Source organism: Anguilla anguilla, chromosome 9, assembly GCF_013347855.1.
Source record: "Anguilla anguilla isolate fAngAng1 chromosome 9, fAngAng1.pri, whole genome shotgun sequence".
In the NCBI taxonomy this organism is placed as follows: domain Eukaryota; kingdom Metazoa; phylum Chordata; class Actinopteri; order Anguilliformes; family Anguillidae; genus Anguilla; species Anguilla anguilla.
The window spans coordinates 41,968,749-41,990,603 of record NC_049209.1 but is presented as its reverse complement, the minus strand read 5'-3'; the positions used below and the strand labels follow the sequence as shown (position 1 = coordinate 41,990,603).

The 21,855-nt window shown below is 42.1% G+C and overlaps 1 protein-coding gene across 4 annotated transcripts in view; it reads right to left on the bottom strand.

The window, feature by feature from the left end:
* Window positions 1-18,990: 18,990 nt before the first annotated feature.
* The window catches only part of atp2a3 (ATPase sarcoplasmic/endoplasmic reticulum Ca2+ transporting 3), a 61,527-nt gene continuing 58,662 nt past the window's right edge, over window positions 18,991-21,855 (bottom strand). Inside the window, exons 20-22 of one of the 4 annotated variants that reach the window (XM_035433135.1) lie at window positions 21,468-21,585; window positions 21,131-21,162; window positions 18,991-20,116 (exon numbers count right to left, since the gene is read on the bottom strand). In XM_035433135.1, coding sequence (XP_035289026.1) covers window positions 21,158-21,162; window positions 21,468-21,585 — 123 coding nt within the window. In that variant the 3' untranslated portion in view covers window positions 18,991-20,116; window positions 21,131-21,157. Of the gene's footprint in view, window positions 20,117-20,879; window positions 21,586-21,855 lie in introns of those variants that run through there. The other 3 variants (XR_004766888.1, XM_035433133.1, XM_035433132.1) reach the window with 3 other exon arrangements.

Below are 21,855 nucleotides of genomic sequence, written 5' to 3'. Positions count from 1 at the left end.
ATTCATTTATTATGCCATGGCTTATAATGGCAATTTATTAATTGAAATGCAAAAATCACTATGAAAGCCATAAATAATGACTAAAGGTTCCCAAAGCGGTAATATAAATACCTATATTATAGGCTAATAGACAACCTGCCAATATTTCTTTGGCTGAGATATGACTGACGGTCCTTAAATTGACCTTACACATAATTACATCCTCAGTTACTCGTGAATTCATCCATAATGGATGCAAAAAAATTTATTTTCCTTCCATTTGTAGGCCTTCTCTGCTTTGAGGAAAATATTTTATCACTGCTGACACCAAAGTACATGCGTAAAATAGACATGCTGCCGCTGAATTTTGCATGAGCACCTAAATAACTTGAGTAAGACAAGTGTTAGACAGTTGTTAATATATATTGGGACAGTGCCAAAAAATTTTCAAGTTCTGCCTCTGTACTCCACCACATTAGATCTGAAATGAAATAATGAATATGAGGTCAAAGATATAGACTTTAAGGGTACAGCCATTTCTCAGCCAGCTATGTGTTGTTGCATCATTAGTTCATGCACAAGAAAGCTAACAAAAGGTCTACCATTGATTCTAGGCGTAGTATTTGCATTGTAGTCTGTTGCTGTTGTCTCTCAACATGCGGACCAAATAAGTGTCAATGCCAGAAAAGCAGGCCATCACAAGGTTGAACAGAGATAGCGAAAACGCTGGGTGTGTCAAAATCAAATATTTGGTACATTAAGAAGCAAGAGCACACTGGTGAGCTCAGCAACAGCAAACCACCTGGTTGACCACAGAGGACCACTGTTGTGGATGAAGAAAAAACTCCTTTTCGACTGTTGAACAGATCAAGAACTCTCTCCATGATGTAGGCACAGAAGTGTCAAAGACTACCATAAAAGAGGAGACTACACCAGAATAACCTGAGAGGGTTCAATGCAAGAAGCAAACCGCTGTTAAGCATCAAGAACAGAATGGCCAGGTTAGTTTGCTAAAAAGCACATTAAAAAACTATCCTGGAACAAGGTCTTATGGACAGATGAGACGGGTATTACCCTGTACCAATATGATAGAAAGAGAAAAGTGTGGAGAAATAAATTGCTCAAGATCCGAAGCACCCCCTCAACCGTGACAGAGAAGGTAGCATCACGCCTTGGGCATGTATGGCTGCCACTGGAGCTGGCTCACTTGTCATTATTGATGATGTGACTGCTGATGGCAGCAGTAGGATGAATTCTGAAGTGTGCAGAAACATCTATGTCGGGGGCGACATAGCTCAGGAGGTAAGACCGATTGTCTGGCAGTCGGAGGGTTGCCGGTTCAAACCCCGCCCTGGGCCTGTCGAAGTGTCCTTGAGCAAGACACCTAACCCCCAACTGCTCTGGTGAATGAGAGGCATAAATTGTAAAGCGCTTTGGATAAAAGCACTATATAAATGCAGTCCATTACATCTTATCTGCTCAAATCCAATCAAATGCCTCAAATTTCATTGGAAATTTGCTCAAAATACTGCTAAAGCAACCAAGGAGTTTTTCAGGGCCAAAAAGTGGAATGTTCTTGACTGGCCAAGTCAGTCACCCATCCTGTGTCCAACTGAAAATGTGTTTCGCTTACTGAAGACAAGACTGAAGTGAGAAGGCGCCTAAAACAAACGTGAACTAAAGATGGCCGCAGTACAGGTCTGGCAGAGCATCACCAGGGAAGATACCCAGCGTCTGGTGATGTATATAGGTAACTGCAAGGGATTTCCAACCACATACTAAATATGATGACTTTAAGATTATGTGAATTTGTTCTATTACTTTTGGACACCTACAACGGAGAGCTACAAACTGTCCTGTATATCACTATTGAGATCTATAGATTATCGAGTGAAAGCAAGATCAGACCTGTGAATACTAATCTGCGATCCTAAACTCACTGAATTCAGTCACACTTCCCAGGGTTTTGTGAACTCTGGGCTTTGATCCAGCCAATTGCCCTCACAGTAATTCATCCTAATAGCTCACTGGCCAAATTAATTCTCACCCACACACTTCCCAAAATATTGAACTTAAGACATATAATTACTTACAAAAAAACCCAGAATAATTATGTAAATATGTACTAGAAAAAACAACTCATGGTCTTCGGTAAGCTTACAGTTGTCACCTCTGCTACCGAGCAGTAATGGGGTCATGCCTGAGGGAATCCCGGACAGGGTCTGACTCATAAACCAGCAAATGGAGACAGAGAGAACACAACAAAAAGAACCCCTCACTCCACCCTTTAAAAAGACACACAGCAGGGGCAGTATAATTTCCCTTAGCAGAATGGCGGTGTGAGTTTTCACCATTACGTTCAAGCCAGCCGAGCATAGTATAGCACTTGGAAGACAGCAGATCTAAACAGCAAGATAAAAACCTGGTATACGGTAGCACTGCATCACTGTCACTCGCACCCTTGAGCCTGCTCTGAAGGACGGCCTCTTCGAAGAACAGACAAATCACACGGCAAAGCACTGAGCTGTGAGCAGGGGCTGATCTTCCAGATCAGCAGTTTGGTTCTGTAGAAACTCAATCAGAGTTTTTTTTCCCCCCCTCTGGTCTGTCACCCAGTTCAAGTTGGCACAGACTGTTCGCATGACGCCCAGAAAAAGCAGCTCCATGAGTTAGACTGCTGTGGGTGGTTCTATGGCTGCTGAGAAGAATGTGGCAGTGGAACGGACACTTAAATTCTGAGAAGTTGCTTTTCTTTATTGAGCTTAAGAAACAAAGCAAGGACATTTCAAAAGCATGCGGGATCTCGGAGGGCCCACTGTTCTGATTTAGTCATCTCTTTTGGAACTGGAGAGGCTTGTTTTAAAGATGCCAGTTCTCGCTTTTCTGTAGTATGTGACAGCCTTTGAGGATTTTTCCGGAAATATTCTGCTGTTACCTAATCCGAGCTCCTCGGACAGACAGCGGGAAGGCGAAGATAAAACTGAGGACCAAATAACAGACTCCAAATTCCTTCCAAAAGAATAACTGCATATCCCAGTCCCCTGTCAACGTAGATGCAACAATTATCCAAGGCTCTGCAAGCTTCATTCTGGGCACATTTGCATGAATTTAAATGTCAGAATGGATTTTGAAAGAAATAAATACGCAGTGCAAATCCCAGGTACTGTGTATGCACTGCACGAGGACAGGTGCTATTAAAATTTCCCCATTGTAAATGAAGAAGGGAGGGGGAATCACAGATGTCTGAAGAAAGGAGGCCACCCCCCCCCCCACCCCCACCCCCTTTGAGGCACACGCAACGATGGATAAAACTGGGCTAAAAACGTGAATTTCGATGATCAATTTAAGAGAGCACCTGCTAAACACGTTACTTTCAAATCGCTCACTTTGAAAGCCTCAAGGGGCTTCCCTGACTCGCTCTCAAGTGCGATCCGCAAACAAAACAGCGTGGGCCGGCTTATCGGAATCACATCTGCGCCCAAAGACGAAGGTATCTGACTCATTTTCGCCTGTGCGCTGTGAGCCACCCTGGCCATTCAGGCATAATGTGAGAACAGCCTGCGAGGAGGGAAGCGGGGCGGCGACGTCGCTATCTCCAGCCGGTCTAATGAGGCTCTGGGCATTAGAGCCAAATGGCACTGAGGCCCACAGCAACGCGGATCAGGGACAGAGCACCTTAGAGCTGGAGACGGCTCGATTGAACAAAACGGGACCGCGAGAGTCCCGAACACAGGAATCACAAATTAATATTTCACGAAAGCCATATACTGTATATTTACATAAGGTGAATAGCACATATTCCATCTGTTGTCATTTACAAGCTTACAGGTTCAAAGAAAAAATGATAATGTGAGTCTCGTGGTATAGAAGCAGCCGTAAAGGGCTAGGTGCAGAAAAAAATGACATCATATTTTTTGTTCTAGTACAGTGTTTCTCAGCCCTGGTCCTGGGGACCCACTGCCCTGCATGTTTTAGATGTCTCCCTGCTCCAACACACCTGATTCAAATGAATGGGTCGTCATCAAGCTCTGTAGAAGGCTGATAACGGCCCATTCATTCAGGTCTGTTGGAGCAGGTAGACATCTAAAACATGCAGGGCAGTGGGTCCCCAGGACCAGGGTTGAGAAACACTGTTCTATTATCTGTCAGACAACTTGAAACTACGTAATTTCTACATAAACTAAATGTTTAGTACATTTCACTATGCATTCAGACAAATGGAAAACGGAGGATTGATTTTGAGGCTTGTTTCATTTGAATGACTAAAAAGGCCACACCCATGCATCCCCTGCTGCCTTCAGAACGTAGTACAAAATGAGCTTTTATCGGCACCAAGCTTTGAAAACCTATTAGTAACTATCCATTAACGGTCATTCCGAAGTACTTTAATACATGTGCACGATGTCCTTTCATATAGCCTACATGGTTATTTGCAATGTAAATGTGCAGTTGCAAGAATCAACATAGCCTACTCTGAACTCCATCTCATTCATTTTTTTATTTTTATTGCCAGGTGATTTATACAGAATTGAAGATCCCAGCCGACACAGGGTTGGGCACATGTAATGGCTTAACAACAAAATGCTGAGTACAACTGCACTTGGCCATTTCAGACATAGAAAATTATCAGCAGGAACAAAGTGTCTTGCAGTTTGAGTACCTTTAGGCTAGCAAGACAGATGGTAACATGATAGAGACATTGTACCACTGTCGCGAATAGGCTATATCATTGGCTACAGATTATAATTTTGGTTTCTATGCAATGAGTAGATAGGTACTGAGTAGCAAACACACATCAGTCTATTAACATGCATCATTTAAATCTTTATACTTTGAAAAAACTCCACCATTCAAATCAAGTGTCCAGGAGCCAAGCTGAAACATTAATTCAGACTTCCTGAGTCAACATGCTTTGTGTACTGTACATGACCTATTCTCTACATCCCCAGGACATATCATTAGGACTACCATGATAAATCTGTAGACTGAATCTTAAAGAAATAACCGCTGAGATGTAGCTAGGCTCCACAGGCTGACATGCTGCCTTTGTACGTGTGCGTGTGTGTGTGTGTGTGTGTTTGTGTGTGTGTACGTCTGTTTGTGTGTGTGGTGTGTGTGTGCGTGCGTGTGTGTGGTATGCGTTTTGTTTGTGTGCGTGCGTGCATACGAGCATGTGCGTCAATACTTTGGGCCATCCTTTCATTTAATTTGATAAAAACGCATAGACACAAACACACACCTATGCTGAACTGGCTCCATAGCTCAAATGGCCTTTAAAGCATTCCAAAGGAGAGTGAAGTACAAGTGCGATAAAGACTGGTGCCTCCTGCATACAGCATGACTCAGCAGGTGAATCATCTTCAATGCAACAGATCACAAAACAGACGAAAGGTTCCTCAGGCAAACGGCCATTCTGCTGCTATACAAACAAACCCTGAGAACTTCCAAGAACCAGAAATTAATTCCAATGAGTTCACAGCAGCTGCCTCTAGTCTGTTCACTAAATGACATTAAGTTCCATGGTATATACCCACTGCAAATTACGCTTGACCTTTGAAATATGAATTTGAAAGTCCGGGGGACATCAACTAATTTTTAACCGAAGAGCGATTCAGATGAAACTCAGAAGTCCTAATATAAATACTGGCACTAGCAAATCTCTTGATGATGATTTTGTCAGCTTTTGAGAACAGTAATATGTATGAGGCCCACACCAGCAGTCACAGAGTCATGACTCATGCTTTGAATGTGTCGGCCATTAAGATGCTGCTGTACAGGGAAATAATTTGGAGCAAGCCTGTTCGGCTAAATAGCCAAGTTATAAAAGGACTCTTATTTTCCCAGAGCGCACACTCATTCAAACAGCGACAGGATTTTTCCTTTGAAAAAAAAAAATCAATAAAAGCAAGTGTTCAGTTCTTACACAAATTTGGTGATCACTAAATGTAACACTTGTGTAAGAAGAAAACTCCCAGAATTGCTTAGCGGATTACACTCATCAAGTAGGCTACTTCAAGTTTAAAAGTACAAAATCATATATATATCTGGAATTTTTATTTAGTCATTTCTGTGCGATAATGGCTGTATGTTTCTTGAACATGTATTCAATTGAACTGAATTTAGACCCATGGTGTACTAAGTACATGCATTACATTTTCATACTCCATCTTTTTAGACATTGTAATTTTATATGGTTGTGGGCAATGTCCGAGAGTAATATTATTAATTCCTCTAATATGTAAGCACTATGAAAAAGAATCAATAATTTTACCGCTACTGTAAAATCTTTATTATGTGAGATATCGTTGATTCCAATATGGATGAGTTTCAAGATGAAAAAGAATAAAAATGAGGATGGCTGCTAAGCAAATTACAGATCACCAAACTCAAGTAGCCTACAAGTACCCGTCAACTTACAGACTTCATCCATCAGGGACGACAGATACCGCTGACTATACACAAAACATACACTCATCTGCAACAGGCTCAGTATAACAAATGCAGTACTGAAAACAGGACTTTAAACAGCATCTGTCCTGCTATTAAAGCACTGTGTGATTATGAAACTGCCGCCAGGCGCGGTTTTCAGAGAACTCATTTCGGAATGCATTTCGTAATGGCCGCTGAGGTAAAATCAAAGCAAGGCGTGGTGCCACAATCAGCTCTACAGATGCCCTTCGGCAAAGCATTGGCACCTGCGCCGACAGGTGACTCAAATTCCAGCCCGAACGAAAGGCCAGGCATCCAAATGACTTAAACGGAAACCAGAGCTCTGAGCGATGGCTTCCTCCACGGGCTCTTTCTCACAGTCTAACCTCAAAGTGGAGAGCCAGTAAATTAAAAAATCCCTCCGAAGGAGCTTGGGAACAGACAAATGACCACCATCGACAACTTCTCCTTGCGTGCACAATTTGCCTCATCACAATTTACAGGGAGCTATAAGCAGAAGTGCTTGGAGGGTTATGAAACGCACTTCCTCCAAACAACCTAGGGTCACACAATGCACTTCAGACAATGCAATCGCTTCTTCCTGTTACTTCAGCTGTCCCTGGGGCTAGGACAGCACAGGCTAATTAACTTCACTGTCATTTTACACATGTGGATCAGCAGTCTCTCTATCCATGTCCTTAAAAAAAGGGATTCGCTAGTTTCCATATAAAAGTGGGTCCTCTTGTTGATTTCAGAAGACAGAAACACTGTTTATTTGGTAAACTAATGATCAATAAAATATGTGGTCCTGCGGTACCGTTAATGGTGAAAATGTTTCATTGGGATTCTGAGCAAAACAAATATTGACAAAAAAGAAAGCACAAGGTGGACAAATGATTTTTCCAAAAAGTAAACACAATTCCAATACTGATTACAGGAGAGGTACACACTTTATCCCACATTAGTCTGTGTATCTATACAATGCAATGGGAGAAGAAAAATCTACACACATCAGCCTAGCTACTAAGAAAACGGGGGAGGGGGGCAGTATCATGACCCCAGGCAACTTCTCCAAAAAGCTGAGTAAAAACTGGAACACTCAAAAAAAGCTTGCATGTAAAAAAAACGTAATTAAATAGGAACGGAACAAATATTTAGACACAACAAGCATTTTCATCAGAGTATACACAAATGAAGTGAGGATGGGCTTACAGTATATACCCTTGTGTTTGCCATTGCTTGGCACCAAATTTATTTAACTACACACAAATACAGCTTCCAGTAGATTCAACAGTATTTATGAACACCAATGTAATAAAGCAGAAGAAAACTAGGACATAAACATTACAGGTTATTTGTACATTTTAAGCAAGGAGACAGGAACCTTTGTGCACTTTCCAACATATAGACCCAAAATGCTTCCCAATACCCAAGAATTTAAGAGTAAAGGCAACACCACAATTAGCACCGCTGCTATGGCGTGCAATGGCACATTCAGAGGCTATTCTTATTACAGATCGTGGCCTCATGTAGGGCTCTCTTTGTCTGCCGAATACATCCAGTAAAATCTTGTGCCACAGCGAATAACAGAACCGGTTTCATATTGTTTCCACATTTTGTATCTGCACAATGTTTCGGTCGAGCTCTCTCATTTTTGGTACCTTGTACGGAGCAGTAAAGCGACTCATGTTTTCCTGACCCAATTAATGAAACCTGAAACCTCCGTCTCTCCACAGAAGCTATGGTGCATTGGAAAGAGCTGGTGAGCTCTCATGTAATTGGCCAATCCAATCAATTTTTATTACCATCCTCCATCAGGCCACAAGTGCCCAGAGAAGAGGCCATTTAAATATAGCTTTCACTATTACCCTTATTCTCATTGGCTAAGGACCAAGTGTACGTTCGGAAAATGCATTATTCTAACCACTGGTTGTCTACTTTGCTTATTTCCTCTTCTCTACTGGGCTTGTGTGAATAAGGGACGCTGTACTGTGGTGTGCGTTCACTGGCTCAACCTGGAGAGGACTGTTCCGGTGAGGATGCATGTTCGGTCTTGAATTTTCTTGTAATTTTGAATCTTTCTCCAGTGTCTGAGTCCACGCATCTCTCAGCCCCTCTAGGTGGGTGTTGGGTAAATTCTTCTTGCAGAATGAAATCAATATGCCCATGAAAACTTGTGTTTATGTAAACACAGCCATCGCCACAAACAATTTGTTGACACAAAAACATATGTTCAGTATTGGAATAACAAATATGTGGTTTGTTAATCCAGCACTGAAAGGACCTGTGCACCTGGCCATCAGCCCACAGCAAAATAAATAAATAAATAAATAAATACATTCACTTTCGCATCTAATCAAAGTCAATCAGGAGTATTCTTGATAGCAGGGACTACAGGCTTGAAATCAGACCAATGAGAAACTCTGATTCATCCCAATGACACCAACATTAGATTAGTTCATACGGGCTCTTTCATTTGTGACCAGCTGTATGTGTGGGAGCAGTTCTGTGGCAGAAATTGAATTTCAAAATATTTTCAAATCATAAAATGACCGGAAGCGCGCGCTTCTCTTACACACACACGCCCGCGCGCCCGCGCGCGCGCACACACACACCGATGGGTGGACACGGTGGATATATGAAAAGATGAAGCATGAAATCACTGCTTCATCGTTACTTGAACTAACAACACATTAGGCCTACTGTACTGTCAATGTATGGAATGTAAAAACAAGAATGCGGTCCTTGAAGATGTCTTTTTTTTAAAAACCTCTTGATCAGAAAAAGATTTCACAATAACTGAAAATGATTGTTGTATTTTATATAGCCAATGTAATATCGGAGGTAGATAATCTGAAATTACGTGAATGAGAACCCACACGGATAACGGAAAAAACGTCTAACACAGACTGAATGGGGTTATTGGAGGTTACACATATTAAAACAACAAAGACTTTAAAAAAATATTGTTTATTTTGATGAAATAATTTGATTTCGCATACAGCGATATCCTTTTATCTTCAATTATTGTGCAATAAAGTACCGGCACGTGACACTAACTTCAAAAACAGCGCCAGTGAAACAATACCCAAAATACTGTATTTTAAGGAAGTCAGTCAAATATTGTATTATAAGGAAGTCAGTCGACTTGGTGCTTACGAATACCGTATACCAAACATTTCAGAAAGCGGTTGGCAATTTCGTGAGTGCACTCTCATCGGAACCTTATGTTTGAGCCGCACGATTTCAAGACATGTTACACATATAGGCTGTCACAAAGGGAACGGCGGCGAGCACCGCATGCCAACGACGGATGCTAGCTTGTCTAACGGCTCACTTAAACAATTATTAGAATATTTCCTTAAGTACGGTAGCTTTACGGTAGGCTATAATAGATAATAATGTCGCGGGCTTACAACGGATCTTCACCTGTCCGCTTGCTGATGGAATTAATATAATAAGCCTGCCAGTGGTAGTGTAGGACACTTACAGCTAGCAACCTGCCTCGGTAACTTGTCATGTCCTATTGTTCTGCACAGCGTAGCAAAAAGTCAACCGAGTAATTTCAATGGGGCGGTATAATGAGTGTAGCATTCTTGCCAATGCTTATTGGTTAAGAGATTTGTGTTGATGCGAACAAAAAAAAAAGTTTCTACTCACCCTTGAATGCTGTCCTGGAGTAGTGTTTTTGAGACTGCGGATTGTAGCCGACTACTGTACTGTCCTGCGAGAAATAATTTACCGCAGTGTTACACCTCTAGCTCAAATGCATGTTTAAGTCGAACATAGCAACAAGCAAATTTCATTTGAACAAGAATATTTGTTCTCAAACCATCCCTCTGTCTTTCACTAATACACACGCCTGCTTGCCTACAATCTCATTCATGCGTTTAAACGTTTCCTTTTCCTACCCCTGCTTCCGTGCTGTACAACTGCATTTGCTAGCGCTTAGTGCTTCTGACCGCTTTCACTTTCCCTGTTTCTCCATTTAAAGGAATATGCATAAGCCTACAGTGAAGGGATACTGCCGGCTAACAACAACCGGTCGCGTATCGACCCAGCGCAAGGATATGCAATGAACTGCAATGAACTTTTATGATTCGTCAAATATTTTTTTTCAATGTCTCACGTTGGGTCCTAAGATCCGTTAGATACAGTATGTTATGGGTGTTGATATACTTGTATGAGCGTCGCTTATGCTAACGTGCCGCTTCTATTGGGTTGTAGCCTACGTGGGACTGAATCTGACCTGTCAATCAAATCGCTACTATCATCCATTGATATCCACCATGTCTAATCGACAAACAAGTTGAGTGACATTTTTTTATTTATTTTGCCCATAAAGAAAGTCATGTCGGTTTTATGTCGTAGTTGCAACAGTATTGCGTTAGTTTTTTGTTAACGAGCTTTTAATTGTTAACGCAACTTTCATTGTCTTGATGACAATACATTAGAAAATGTCGTGATTACTCTAAAAGGAACAAACATGCTGCATCTGTGCATGTGTGAAACTGGAAAATGTGCGAGGGACTAAACTTTGTTTCTTATCCTCAAAATGGCATTCTCATCATTACTATATATTTTAAACCCAGACTATTGCATGTGGCTGCAATTACTATAGGCAGTGTCCTTGTGGCATACAGTACAAGTACTGCATCAGAACTTATACAAAATGTAATATTAGACAAAGGGTAACCGAGTAAACACAAAACACAAAAGAATTTACATTTCTTTTTTAATTATTACCCATATACACCCATATATCCTATGTGAAAAAGTATTTGCCCCCTTAGATACTGATTCAATTTACCTAATTAAATTGATAATTAGATTCAGATAATTGAACACAGCCAGGCTTGCTTGCAGCCAGCCGTATTGAATCTAAACTTCACTCATATTACACCTTATCATCAAGTAGTCAACAAAAGATTTCTGCAAGCACACTTCACCACAATCAAAGGAAATTCCAGAAAAGCTTTTGAAATACATCAGTCTGGAAAGTGTTACAAAGCCATTTCTAAGGCTCTGGGACTCCAATGAACCACAGTGAGAGCTATTATCTACTCTTGGAACAGTGGTGAATCTTCCAAGAAATTGCCAGCTTACCAAAATTTCTCAAATGGCGCAACGACAATTCATCCAGGAAGTTACAAAAGATCCTGGAAGAACATCCAGAGAACTGCAGGTTTCTCTAACTTCAGCTAAGATTGGTGCTCATGACTCCAATACAATGACAATAAAAAAGAGGCAAAAATGGGATTCATGGAAGAGTATCAAGATGGAAACCATTGTTAACCAAGAGGAAACACCAATGTTAATCTCACATGAGCAAAAAAGCACCTGGATGATCCCCAATCCTATTGGGATGACCTACCATTATCAAGGAAACCATGAATTCTGCTCTGTACCAGAAAATTCTCAAGGAAAATGTCTGGCCATCTGTCTCTGAGCTGAAGCGTATTTGGGTTATGCAGCAAGACAATGATCTAAAACACAAGGCAGATGCTGTGGCAGGACCTGAAACAAGCACTTCATGCTCAAAAACCGACTAATTTGTCTGAATTAAAGCAGCTCTGCAAAGAAGAGTGGGATAAAATTCTCCTCCACAGCCATGTAAAAGACTGATATCAAATTTTAGGAAAAGTTTGGTGGTCGGGGAGCACTGTACATTGCCCCCCCCCCCCCCCCAAACACATTAAATATTTTGAAATTTGATTTATTTTCTACTCCTATATATGTCATTAATTTTAGCATTAATATTTTAACATCACAAAGAGCTTACTTATCAATTATGTCATTTTCAGGTTTTTATTTTTCACACAACTGTGAAATCATCTAAATGCTTTATGGCATTTTGAAGCATATTCTCAGAATTATGTGAAAAATGAAAATAAAAACCTTAAAATGGCATAATTGATAAGTATTCATCCTTTTGTATTAACAACTTACATTGGGCCAGGTGTAACCCAATTTCTTGAATGATCACAAAATTCTTCCACCTATATTGAGGGAGTGCCTACTTATGTCATTTCTTTGCAACAAAAAAACATATTTTTAAGCAAATTCATTGAATTTCCTCTGTATGTGAAGAGGAATAATATTTGAATACATTTAAATTATGTATGACAGGACAGAATGTGAAGAAATTCAAAAATAAATTCCTACTTTTGTGTACATTTTGTCTACTCTGATTGTTTAGATTTTGATGTGAATGTACAAATACACTACATGGTCAAAAGTATGTGGACACCTGACAACATCTCATCCAAAATTATAGGCATTACTATGGAGCTGGGTCACCCTTTGCTGCTATAACAACCTCCAATCTTCTGGTGAGACTTTATACTTGATGTTGGAGCATTGCTCCAGGAATTAGCTTCCTTTTAGCTGCAACAGCATTAATGAGGTCAGGCACTGTTTGGGAAATTTTACCTGGCTCTCAGTTGGCAGTCCAATTCACCGCAAAGGTGTTTGATGGGGTTGAGGTCAGAGCTCTGTGCAGGCCAGTCAAGTTCTTCCACACCTTTCTCAACAAAACAATTTCTATATGCACCTTGCTGTGTGCCTGGAGGCATTGTCATGGTGACAGAGGAAAGGGCCTTCCCCAAAAAGCTTGGGAAGGACAGAATAATCTAGAATGTGATTGTATATTGTAGCATTAAGATTTTCCTTCACGGGAACTAAGGGGCCTAGCCCAAACCATGAAAAACAGCCCCAGACCAAGGGATGTCCCAGATACTTTTGGTCATATAGTGTATTGAAATTTAGCTTGTCTTTTATGAAATAATGAAACTGGCTTCAAAAATAAATGAACTGTTGTGATATTAGCTTTTACAGAGAATCCACTAAAACTGTTTCAACCTAATGCCTATTTTGCAAATTCATGAGACAAAATGTATTTTCATTAAGGGAAAGAACATATTCACATGGAATGAGGTACACAAAAACTGAGCACGCTTATATAAACAGTGAACCATTTGTACTGCCTGATCATCGTTTCCCAGGTAAAGCAGTGATGCTTTGTGCACTTGCTGTGTCCTCTCTATGGAGTTACTGCACTCCAATCTGTAATATTTGCACTTGCGCTTGCAAAGTTTCTCTGAATGAAGGTGTCGGCTAAGTGCCAGTTAAGATAAACATTAAGTGACCAGTTTTAAAGTGATGGAGTTCATGGGAAAGCTTACTAAATCCCATGCCTCTCGTTTCTAGTTCCAATGTTAGAAGTTCAGTGTTAAGCTGTAACTCTGGTTTAAGTGGAGGGTCCTCTGTGGTGGAACTGAGATTGTCTGAACTGCACTGGGAAATATATTCACCCTAACAAGTAACTATTAGCCAGCTGCTACACCATAGCTGCCTTTTGTTTTCCTGTTCAAAGCTAGAACCTCACATATTCTGCGCAGCAGGTCACAAACAGCTTGCATTTATGACTCATGCAAGCACTCAAGCGGAAGCTTTTCTTTGCAACTTTCTGGGGTTAAGTCCTGCTCACTGGTTACAGATATTGCTGGAAAGGAATAACGAAAAAATAGAAAGAAAAGAAAGTGTTTGAGACTTGGGCTTTAAGAATGTACAATGGGACGTAGATATCTATGCCAAACTGCGAAGAACCCAGCAGTGTCTTTATATATATGCTGCGAAATCAGATCTGGGAGCTGCAGAGCCTCGGGCCGAGTCTGGTGCAGACTGGTTGTTGCCAGGCTTGAAGTACACTGCAGCGTGGACCTGCAATGCAGGCTGTGAGAGGTTTGAGACTCTAATAATGGCGACGTGACTCACGCTCTCGATTCTGCTTCAATCAGGAACCCGTGATTAAAGCCCGTGAGAGTGCCGCACAGCTAAATCTGAGTCCTCTGGGGCTGGGAGCTAACCGGTGGCTAACTACCTCACACTGGGGCTAACCGAAGGCGGTTTCCTCCCCAAGCGCAGTCGCAGATGACTCCAGTGCTCCAGGGCTCCCCTCCAGGACCTGGCCTCATGGCAACCCTGAGGAGTGTGCATGCATGCATGTGTATGAGAGTCTGTGTGAGACGGAGAGCATATGTGTGTGTGTGTGTGTGTGAGAGAGAGACATAGCATATGTGTGTGTGTGTGTGAGAAAGAGAGAGAACATGTGTGTGTGTGTGCGCATGAGAGAGAGAGAGAGCTTGTGTGTGTGTGTGAGAGAGAGAGAGGATGTGTGTGTGAGAGAGAGAGCGTGTGTGTGTGTGTGAGAGAGAAAGCGAGAGAGCGTGTGTATGTGAGCGAGCGCGAGTGAGCATGTGTGTGTGTGAGTTAGTGTGTGTTAGAGAGAAAGAGAGAGTGCATGTGTGTGAGAGAGAGAGAGGATGTGTGTGTGTGAGAGCGAGCGAGAGCATGTGTGTGTGTGAGTGTGAGATAGTGTGTTAGAGAGAAAGAGAGAGTGCATGTGTGCGAAAGAGAATACATGTGTGTATGTCTGCACTGCATGTTGAATGAATGGGTATTCAAATGCATATAGACTGCTACAGGGCACAGCATGCACGATGTGTTTTCAGTGAATACAAAATGTGCGATTGTACGTGTGCACATCTAAGAGACACCAGTCAGCTTTACTAGACAGCAGTCACCTGCATTTGCATGTCCAGCTGAATTGATACTGCAGCTCTTCCTCCTTCCATGCCAGTGTTGTTTTTGTACAGTATATCATCCTGGGGTGCCCATAAACATACAGTAGCAGCATATATCGTGGTGCCCCAAACGGTAGAATAAAATGTTCCTTCACAAAGCTGTGGCTGTTGCTGTGGCAGATTCAGCATTACCTCTACAGGGAACGGCAGCAATGAGACAAAAGAAACACAGCAATGAAGAGAGGAAGCAATGTTGCCATGGAGAACCACGTTTATACTATTTCCAACCTTTATATGTGGGTAAATAACTGGATCAGGGTTTGCAAAAAAACCTCTTCATGATTTACAAATATTGAAAATGGGTACTTCATAATATTACCATCCATCCTTCAAAATCAGTATTCATGCTGTGTTAATAAGATGAATTTCATACATGGAGCATGTATGCCCATAATTAAGGAAAAAATTTAAATGTGGGTTTTGAAATTGGATTCCTACCATAGGAATCAAATCAATTACAACTACAGAAATATACCAAATCTGAGATTTCACCTGGTGGATGAGTGAATCATTGGTACTTCTTGTTGGTCCATGTCTATTTGCAGGGTTTTCAAGTTTTCAAGCATTCCACTAAGTAACCTGGTTTCTTTGGGTTCTTTTTTGTGCAGTAAGAAGCACTGTGGCTCATCTTGTGGTCTTTAATGTAACAAAGCCATGTTTTTTTCTTCATAATTGGCCCTGGAAACAACCTGACTGAGCAAGTTGTACATAATATATTCTAAATATATATCACAACTGTGAGTTAGCATTTATAACTTCTATCTCCATGGAAATATTCTTCATTAAATATGTTTGCAATTGGAAATTTACACCATCTCTTCTTGCGATGCACTGTTAATATGAATTTAGTCAATAATTAAACTGAATTCCATTTTTTTTCTGCATTCTTCAGAGATTTGAAGAATAAATACAAACCAGTATATGAAGAAGAACTGGCAGAAATATTGAACGATGGCAATTCTCTGGAATGGAAAAGAGTCATTTTCATATAATAAACTTCCACCAGCTAATACACTGCAATTCTATAGCAGTGTAAGCCTGCCATCTGTTGGTTATACTTCATAAAACATTCATATGGACAGGCATATTTGACATGGATCATTTTACTAAGTACATCTTATATGTTTTATGTTTTTACGATGCAGTTGAACCACGCCCTGAAAACAAACACAGGGTTGGGTATTGGGTTTGGGTTTATGCCAAATCAAGTTCTGGAGACTGAACATTTCTCTCACAGACATTTAGTGATATAACGTAACATCTAAACAGCACTAAATTAGTCATATTTCACATAAATCATTAAATGGAATGAAATCTGATTAGCACTAAGCGATCCTGTATTAATGTTGATTCAACAATGTCCACATTCGAAGTAGGCCTAATAATTAATAACAGTCTATTGAACCAACATTTGTATTGCGATGAAGCATTCATTTGGATATTCCTAACTTGTAACTGGAGGAAATAAAAATCTGATATGTTTGTTAAATGTTATTTAAATATATTTTTTGATATATGTTTTCATACTGCATTTCATTTCATGCTGTGTGTGCACATGTGCAGTTATATTTAAAATTTCCCAGTTACTTTGGAATTGCATGTCACCCAAGATAAGCGTATAAATGGCATGAAAGAGTTTACCATTATAATGGTATCACAAAACAGTACTATTACTGTAGATACTAATAGGCAATGTTTTACATTGATATTAATGGCACAACACTGAAATAATGAACATCAATCAGCCTCTGAATAAATAACAAGATAAATAATCTTTATTTTAATATCCTTTTCATATATATATATATATATATGTATATATATATAAAATTATGTGTCCACAATTAATATTAACAAGGCAATACAGAGAAACCTTTATATATCAGTTGTCATACCACAGCCCCAGTAATGACCTGATTTTACCCATTGTGTGATGTCGTATTGGTAAAGGGAGAACGGTTCCTTGAGGGAAAGGGATCCTCTGATGAAATTTTACAGCACAAATAACAAAGCGTACCACAATTACAAGTGCACCCATCCTCTCTTTTAGCTGGATGACTTGGGTAACATCAGGTTTCTGCAGACTGAAGACAGACCAAGCCCTTCACTGTGCAAACTTCATTACCCAGGATTCATAGTTGGACATACTCTGTAAACCAGACACGATTCATCCGAACATTCTCGTTGCCAAACCAAATTATTATTACTGAAATTATCTATATTATTATTATTATCATTATACACATTATAATTTTCCCCTATAATATTAGACACAATTCCCCAGCAACCATAAAAACGAAACCATAACAATGAATAAACAACCCTTCTAGTCTACAAAATGAGATCCCTAGATGCCAAGTGCTTGAAGAAAAATAAAATAGTTTCACTCAGTTCTTTCACTGTTGGTAAATAAATTTCATTTAAGTAAGTTATCAAAAAATTAAATATACTGTATAGGTTATTAATTACAGTAACAAGGTTCCATGCAATCCTGTATTTTTTTTCTGTACAGAGTTCAAGATTTCAGTAGTAAATAACAAGACTGTACAATCCCACACTTCAGAGTGGCACATACCGTTCTGCCAAGTTGCCGAGACGTCCCCCGGCAGAGACTACCCGGGGTGTGTAACCGCTGAATGCCACTGCGCTAGCTTCCACGGAACCGGAAACACCGTCCTAGCATCTAACGGGAATCAAATTAACGCAACATCCACAAGGTGTCTGTTTCATTGTCGAGAACTCTTACTATTTACTTATTTTCCTCTACTGCACTGTGCGTAATGACATCCACGGCATGACTTTACAGTCAAATTTAGAATAAATTCATATAAACTGCGACGATAATGAGGCAAGGTGAAAACCTGACAAATCGCTTGCTCTGGGCTAACGCAGTGGCATAGACCGCAGGGACAGAGGCCCAGAGGTGACACACACAACGCTTTATAAAATTATGATATTGACAAGACAGAAACCTCCTGGGTCCGCACAGTCAAATACACTTTCTTTAAAAAAATACCCTAGATCATCTTAAACTGAGGACAACTCCACAAAAAAAAGGGGTGGGGGTGGGGGGATGGGGGTCCCTAATGAAGAGCAAGACGGCCATGTGCATCGTGCCATAGCGCCGAAAAGTCCATTGAAACTCTCACATTTGAAATGAACATTGGAGGAAAATGGAAGGAGGGTGGTGAGTGTGTATGCGCGCATGTGTGTGTGTGTGTGTGTGGGGGGGGGGGGGGGGGGGGGGGCAGGAGGGGGTGTGCATGTGTATGTGTGTGTGTATGGGGGAGGGGGGCTAGGGGGCGCTGAAAATTTGTGATGGGAGTGATTCAAAAACATGATTTGTTTCACTGAATGGAATAAGGTCCAGGTGGCCGCTGCAGAATTAAATGTTGGGGCTGACCGGTGGGGCAGGTGTCCTGTGGTTATCCAACTGAAGGGAGTTTCTCCAATAGCTGCCTCCAAAAATATTATTTTACGCCTGAACAGACAAGAGATTTCACCGCGCCCACTGTTTCTTCCCCCAACAAATAAAGACTCTTTCCCACGATACAGTGCGTGACACCAATCACAGCACTGAGCTCATTTTTTCAGTTTAAACAAGCATCTTCCCTACGATAGTGTTGTTTCAGCACGCGGAAGAAATCGCTAAATTTAGTGCCCTTTCGGATTACTCCTCTGTGCCGTGAGCTGGGCTGTAATGTGAAAGTTGCTCTGAGCAGAGTGTTAATGTCTGATGCAATTGGGCCCTGCAGATTAGGGACATGGACTGAAATGGCAAATGTCTGGTGAATGAGGTGGTTCTGAACTTCAAGGCTTTTTTCATTCTCTACTAACCGTCAGCATAGACATTCAAGATTTTTTTTTTTTTTTTCGCATTTTATCTAGGGAAGCCTGAAAATATCAGTTCTTCTTAGACCCTGTTTTTCAAAATTTGTTTTGGTATAGAAATCTAACGCCATCCTAGAAGCAGCAAGCAGCCTATAAGCTATCTGCACATTCAAAATGGAGCATGTCCTCCTTCAGCTAGACGATGTGAGCGAGAACTGCGGAGGTGAGGGCGGGGCGTGCACGGGTGAAGTCCGGCGCAGCAAGGCGTGAGCAAGGAGACGCACGCGCTCAGACCAGCCCCTGAGAGGGAGGGGGGGAAAAAAAGAGCTGGAAGTGAAAGAGATAGAGAAAGTTAGCACGGGGGAGGAGAGGAGGGACCACAAGAAAGAGAAAGACCCAGACGAGAGGGAAAGAGAGAGGGCAGAAAAGAGAGATGGATTGGAGGTGAGGGACGGAAAGAAAGGAGGGAGGGAGTGCTGGCGGACGAGTGGTCTGAACAGTGGTGCAGGCGGGGGGTCCGCAGTGCAGCCAATCGGGGGAGACCGCACGCAGGCCTTCGCTGCAGGAACGGAATGTCAGTCACATCGGTCGAGATGCGTCCCGAGCGAGGGCGGGGCCAGGGGCGGGGCCAGGGGCGGGTCATCGCCCACGGCTCCACTGGGGATCCGACGGGGAGCTGGCGAAGTGTTGGAAAGGAGCGGGGTGGGGGCCTCCATCCATCCGAGCTGCCTTCTCAAGGTGCCTGCTCAAAAACGCTCCCTTCCCAGCATGCCTCTCCACCACAGCCTGTCCCCGGGTGTTGCCCACTCCGGGACCTCCATATCCCCTTCTTGAACCCAGCACACCCTCCCAATGTGCCCTCACACTCCCCCCCTCACCCCTCTGGTCCAGTTATTGCACTAATATGTACAGAGACTAATCAAAATCAAAGAGAACGAAAGCAACAATCACATCACTACATTCCGCAGCTGGTTTCACGCTCGCCCCTACCCGCGCGCACACACACACATACACGCGCTCACACGCGCGTGTGCGGGCGCACACACTCACACGCTCTCCGACACATGCAAGCCCTGTTTCATCTCTAGTGGTGGTTCAACATGCAAGATGTTCGGTGTACTTAGGGCTGAGGTGGGGGGGGGGGAAGGGTTGTCTCTTAGAAGGGGGGGGGGGGAAGAGGGACTCTTAAAATTTCAGCTGCCTTCTCTTCCTGTATTTCTCCTCCTCTTGTCCTGAGGAGAGAAAAACAAAAATGGAGTCAGGGCAAGTCTTTGAGCTCACTGAGGAGCCCCCGCTGCCTGCACAGAGGCGAAGCAAGCGACTGGGACAAGGCATGATGCGCCCACACACTTCACTCATTAACTTATCCATCCATTCATCCGTTCATTCATCCATTCCACACTTCTGATTTCTTTCAAACAATGATCTGTTTCAAGAATTTCCTGTAATTTAAGTTAAACAAAAATGTAGACGCACTAATGATGCAGCGTTTGTTATGTGCATGAGGAAGCATTCACTAGTGCAAAATCTACGCCATTTTGTCAAAGGAAGGTGGGAAATCGGCGATGCTGGTCTAAGCATAAGAAGCAAGACTCCACACTAACCTCCAGGGTCCCTGCCACTTGGAATATTTGGTTTCTTAAAAATGAACTCATGACACTTTAAAAAAACCACGGGCAATGAACAGCTGAGAGGGCATGCCAGGATTAGATTTTTAGCACTAATTCTGGATAAATTGTGACATCGAGTTCACAAACTGAACCAAATATATTTGTTTTGAGGAGAGGTAAATAAATGTGTTGACATCTCCCTGCAGGTAAAGCTGGGTCAAACCACACAGACAGAGCTCCCTACTAGTACCCAAAAATAAATAGTGTTTTTAAGATGCACTACTGGAAGCAACAGTTTGCAAAGATGAACAAGCCATTATTTTCCATGAAGCAAAAACTTCACCACGTCTGAAAGAACTACATGCAACTTCAACGTAGATCTCGATCTACTTCTGTATAGGAAGGAGGGTATGGATTTTGTACTTCCAACTTCCATCTCAAAGCTCACATCACAAAATATTGGAAGGCCCACTTTGGAAACTGAAGCAACTACAACGAAAAAAAAAAAAAGCATCTACAGTGTGATGAGTGTGGCTCTCTTAGATGGGCTTTACTGTACAACTGTAAGGCTCCATCCGGCCCGGCTGTGCATGCCATGGGTGAGAATGGGAAAGGTCATAGAGAAGAGAGGTATACCTTTTCACAGAGGACAAGAGGAGAGAGTTAGGCTGTGTGAGGAACAAACACAAAGATCACTCTGTATGGGAACCATCGGTGGGGGGAACAAACATCACAGCCTAACCTTGTGTAATCGCCCTCGAGCCCCGCAGCCCAGGACAAATTTGTTTTAAGGGAGTCGGTCTGAGCGGTCTATTTGTGCTTCTGCTTAATGAGATGTCGTTTAGCTTCAGGGACACTTCATAATGACAGGGCGACTGGCGTTCTCCCAGGGCCACGCGCTGTGCTGGGAGGGCTTCCGGTAAGTTCTCTTGTTTGCCCACACCCAAAGCAGGATCCGAAGCGCGCGCCTCACCTTCTAAGTGGTGGCGGGAGAGGTACTTGAGGGCCTCGTCCAGCAGGATGACCGGGATGGAGATCTTCAGGACCACGATCCACTGGGACCAGTGCAGAGGGGTCACTTGGAAAATCAGCTGCGGATTCGGAGCGAAGGGGTAGAGAACGAGAGCGGCGACACAGCCGTTAGCATAGCCGGCCATTTAGTGCATATCCATTGGTATGTTGATACATGCACACCATGAACAAGAGAAATACAGGGACTGGGGAAGGCAAAAAAAAAAAAAAAAAACTATTCATTTTTATTCATTTCACCACATCACTTCTAGGAAGTGTAGAATACAGTGAGAGTTCAGGCGATTATAAATGTCCACCTATCGGAAAGGACCCCTGTCCAAAGAACAGCC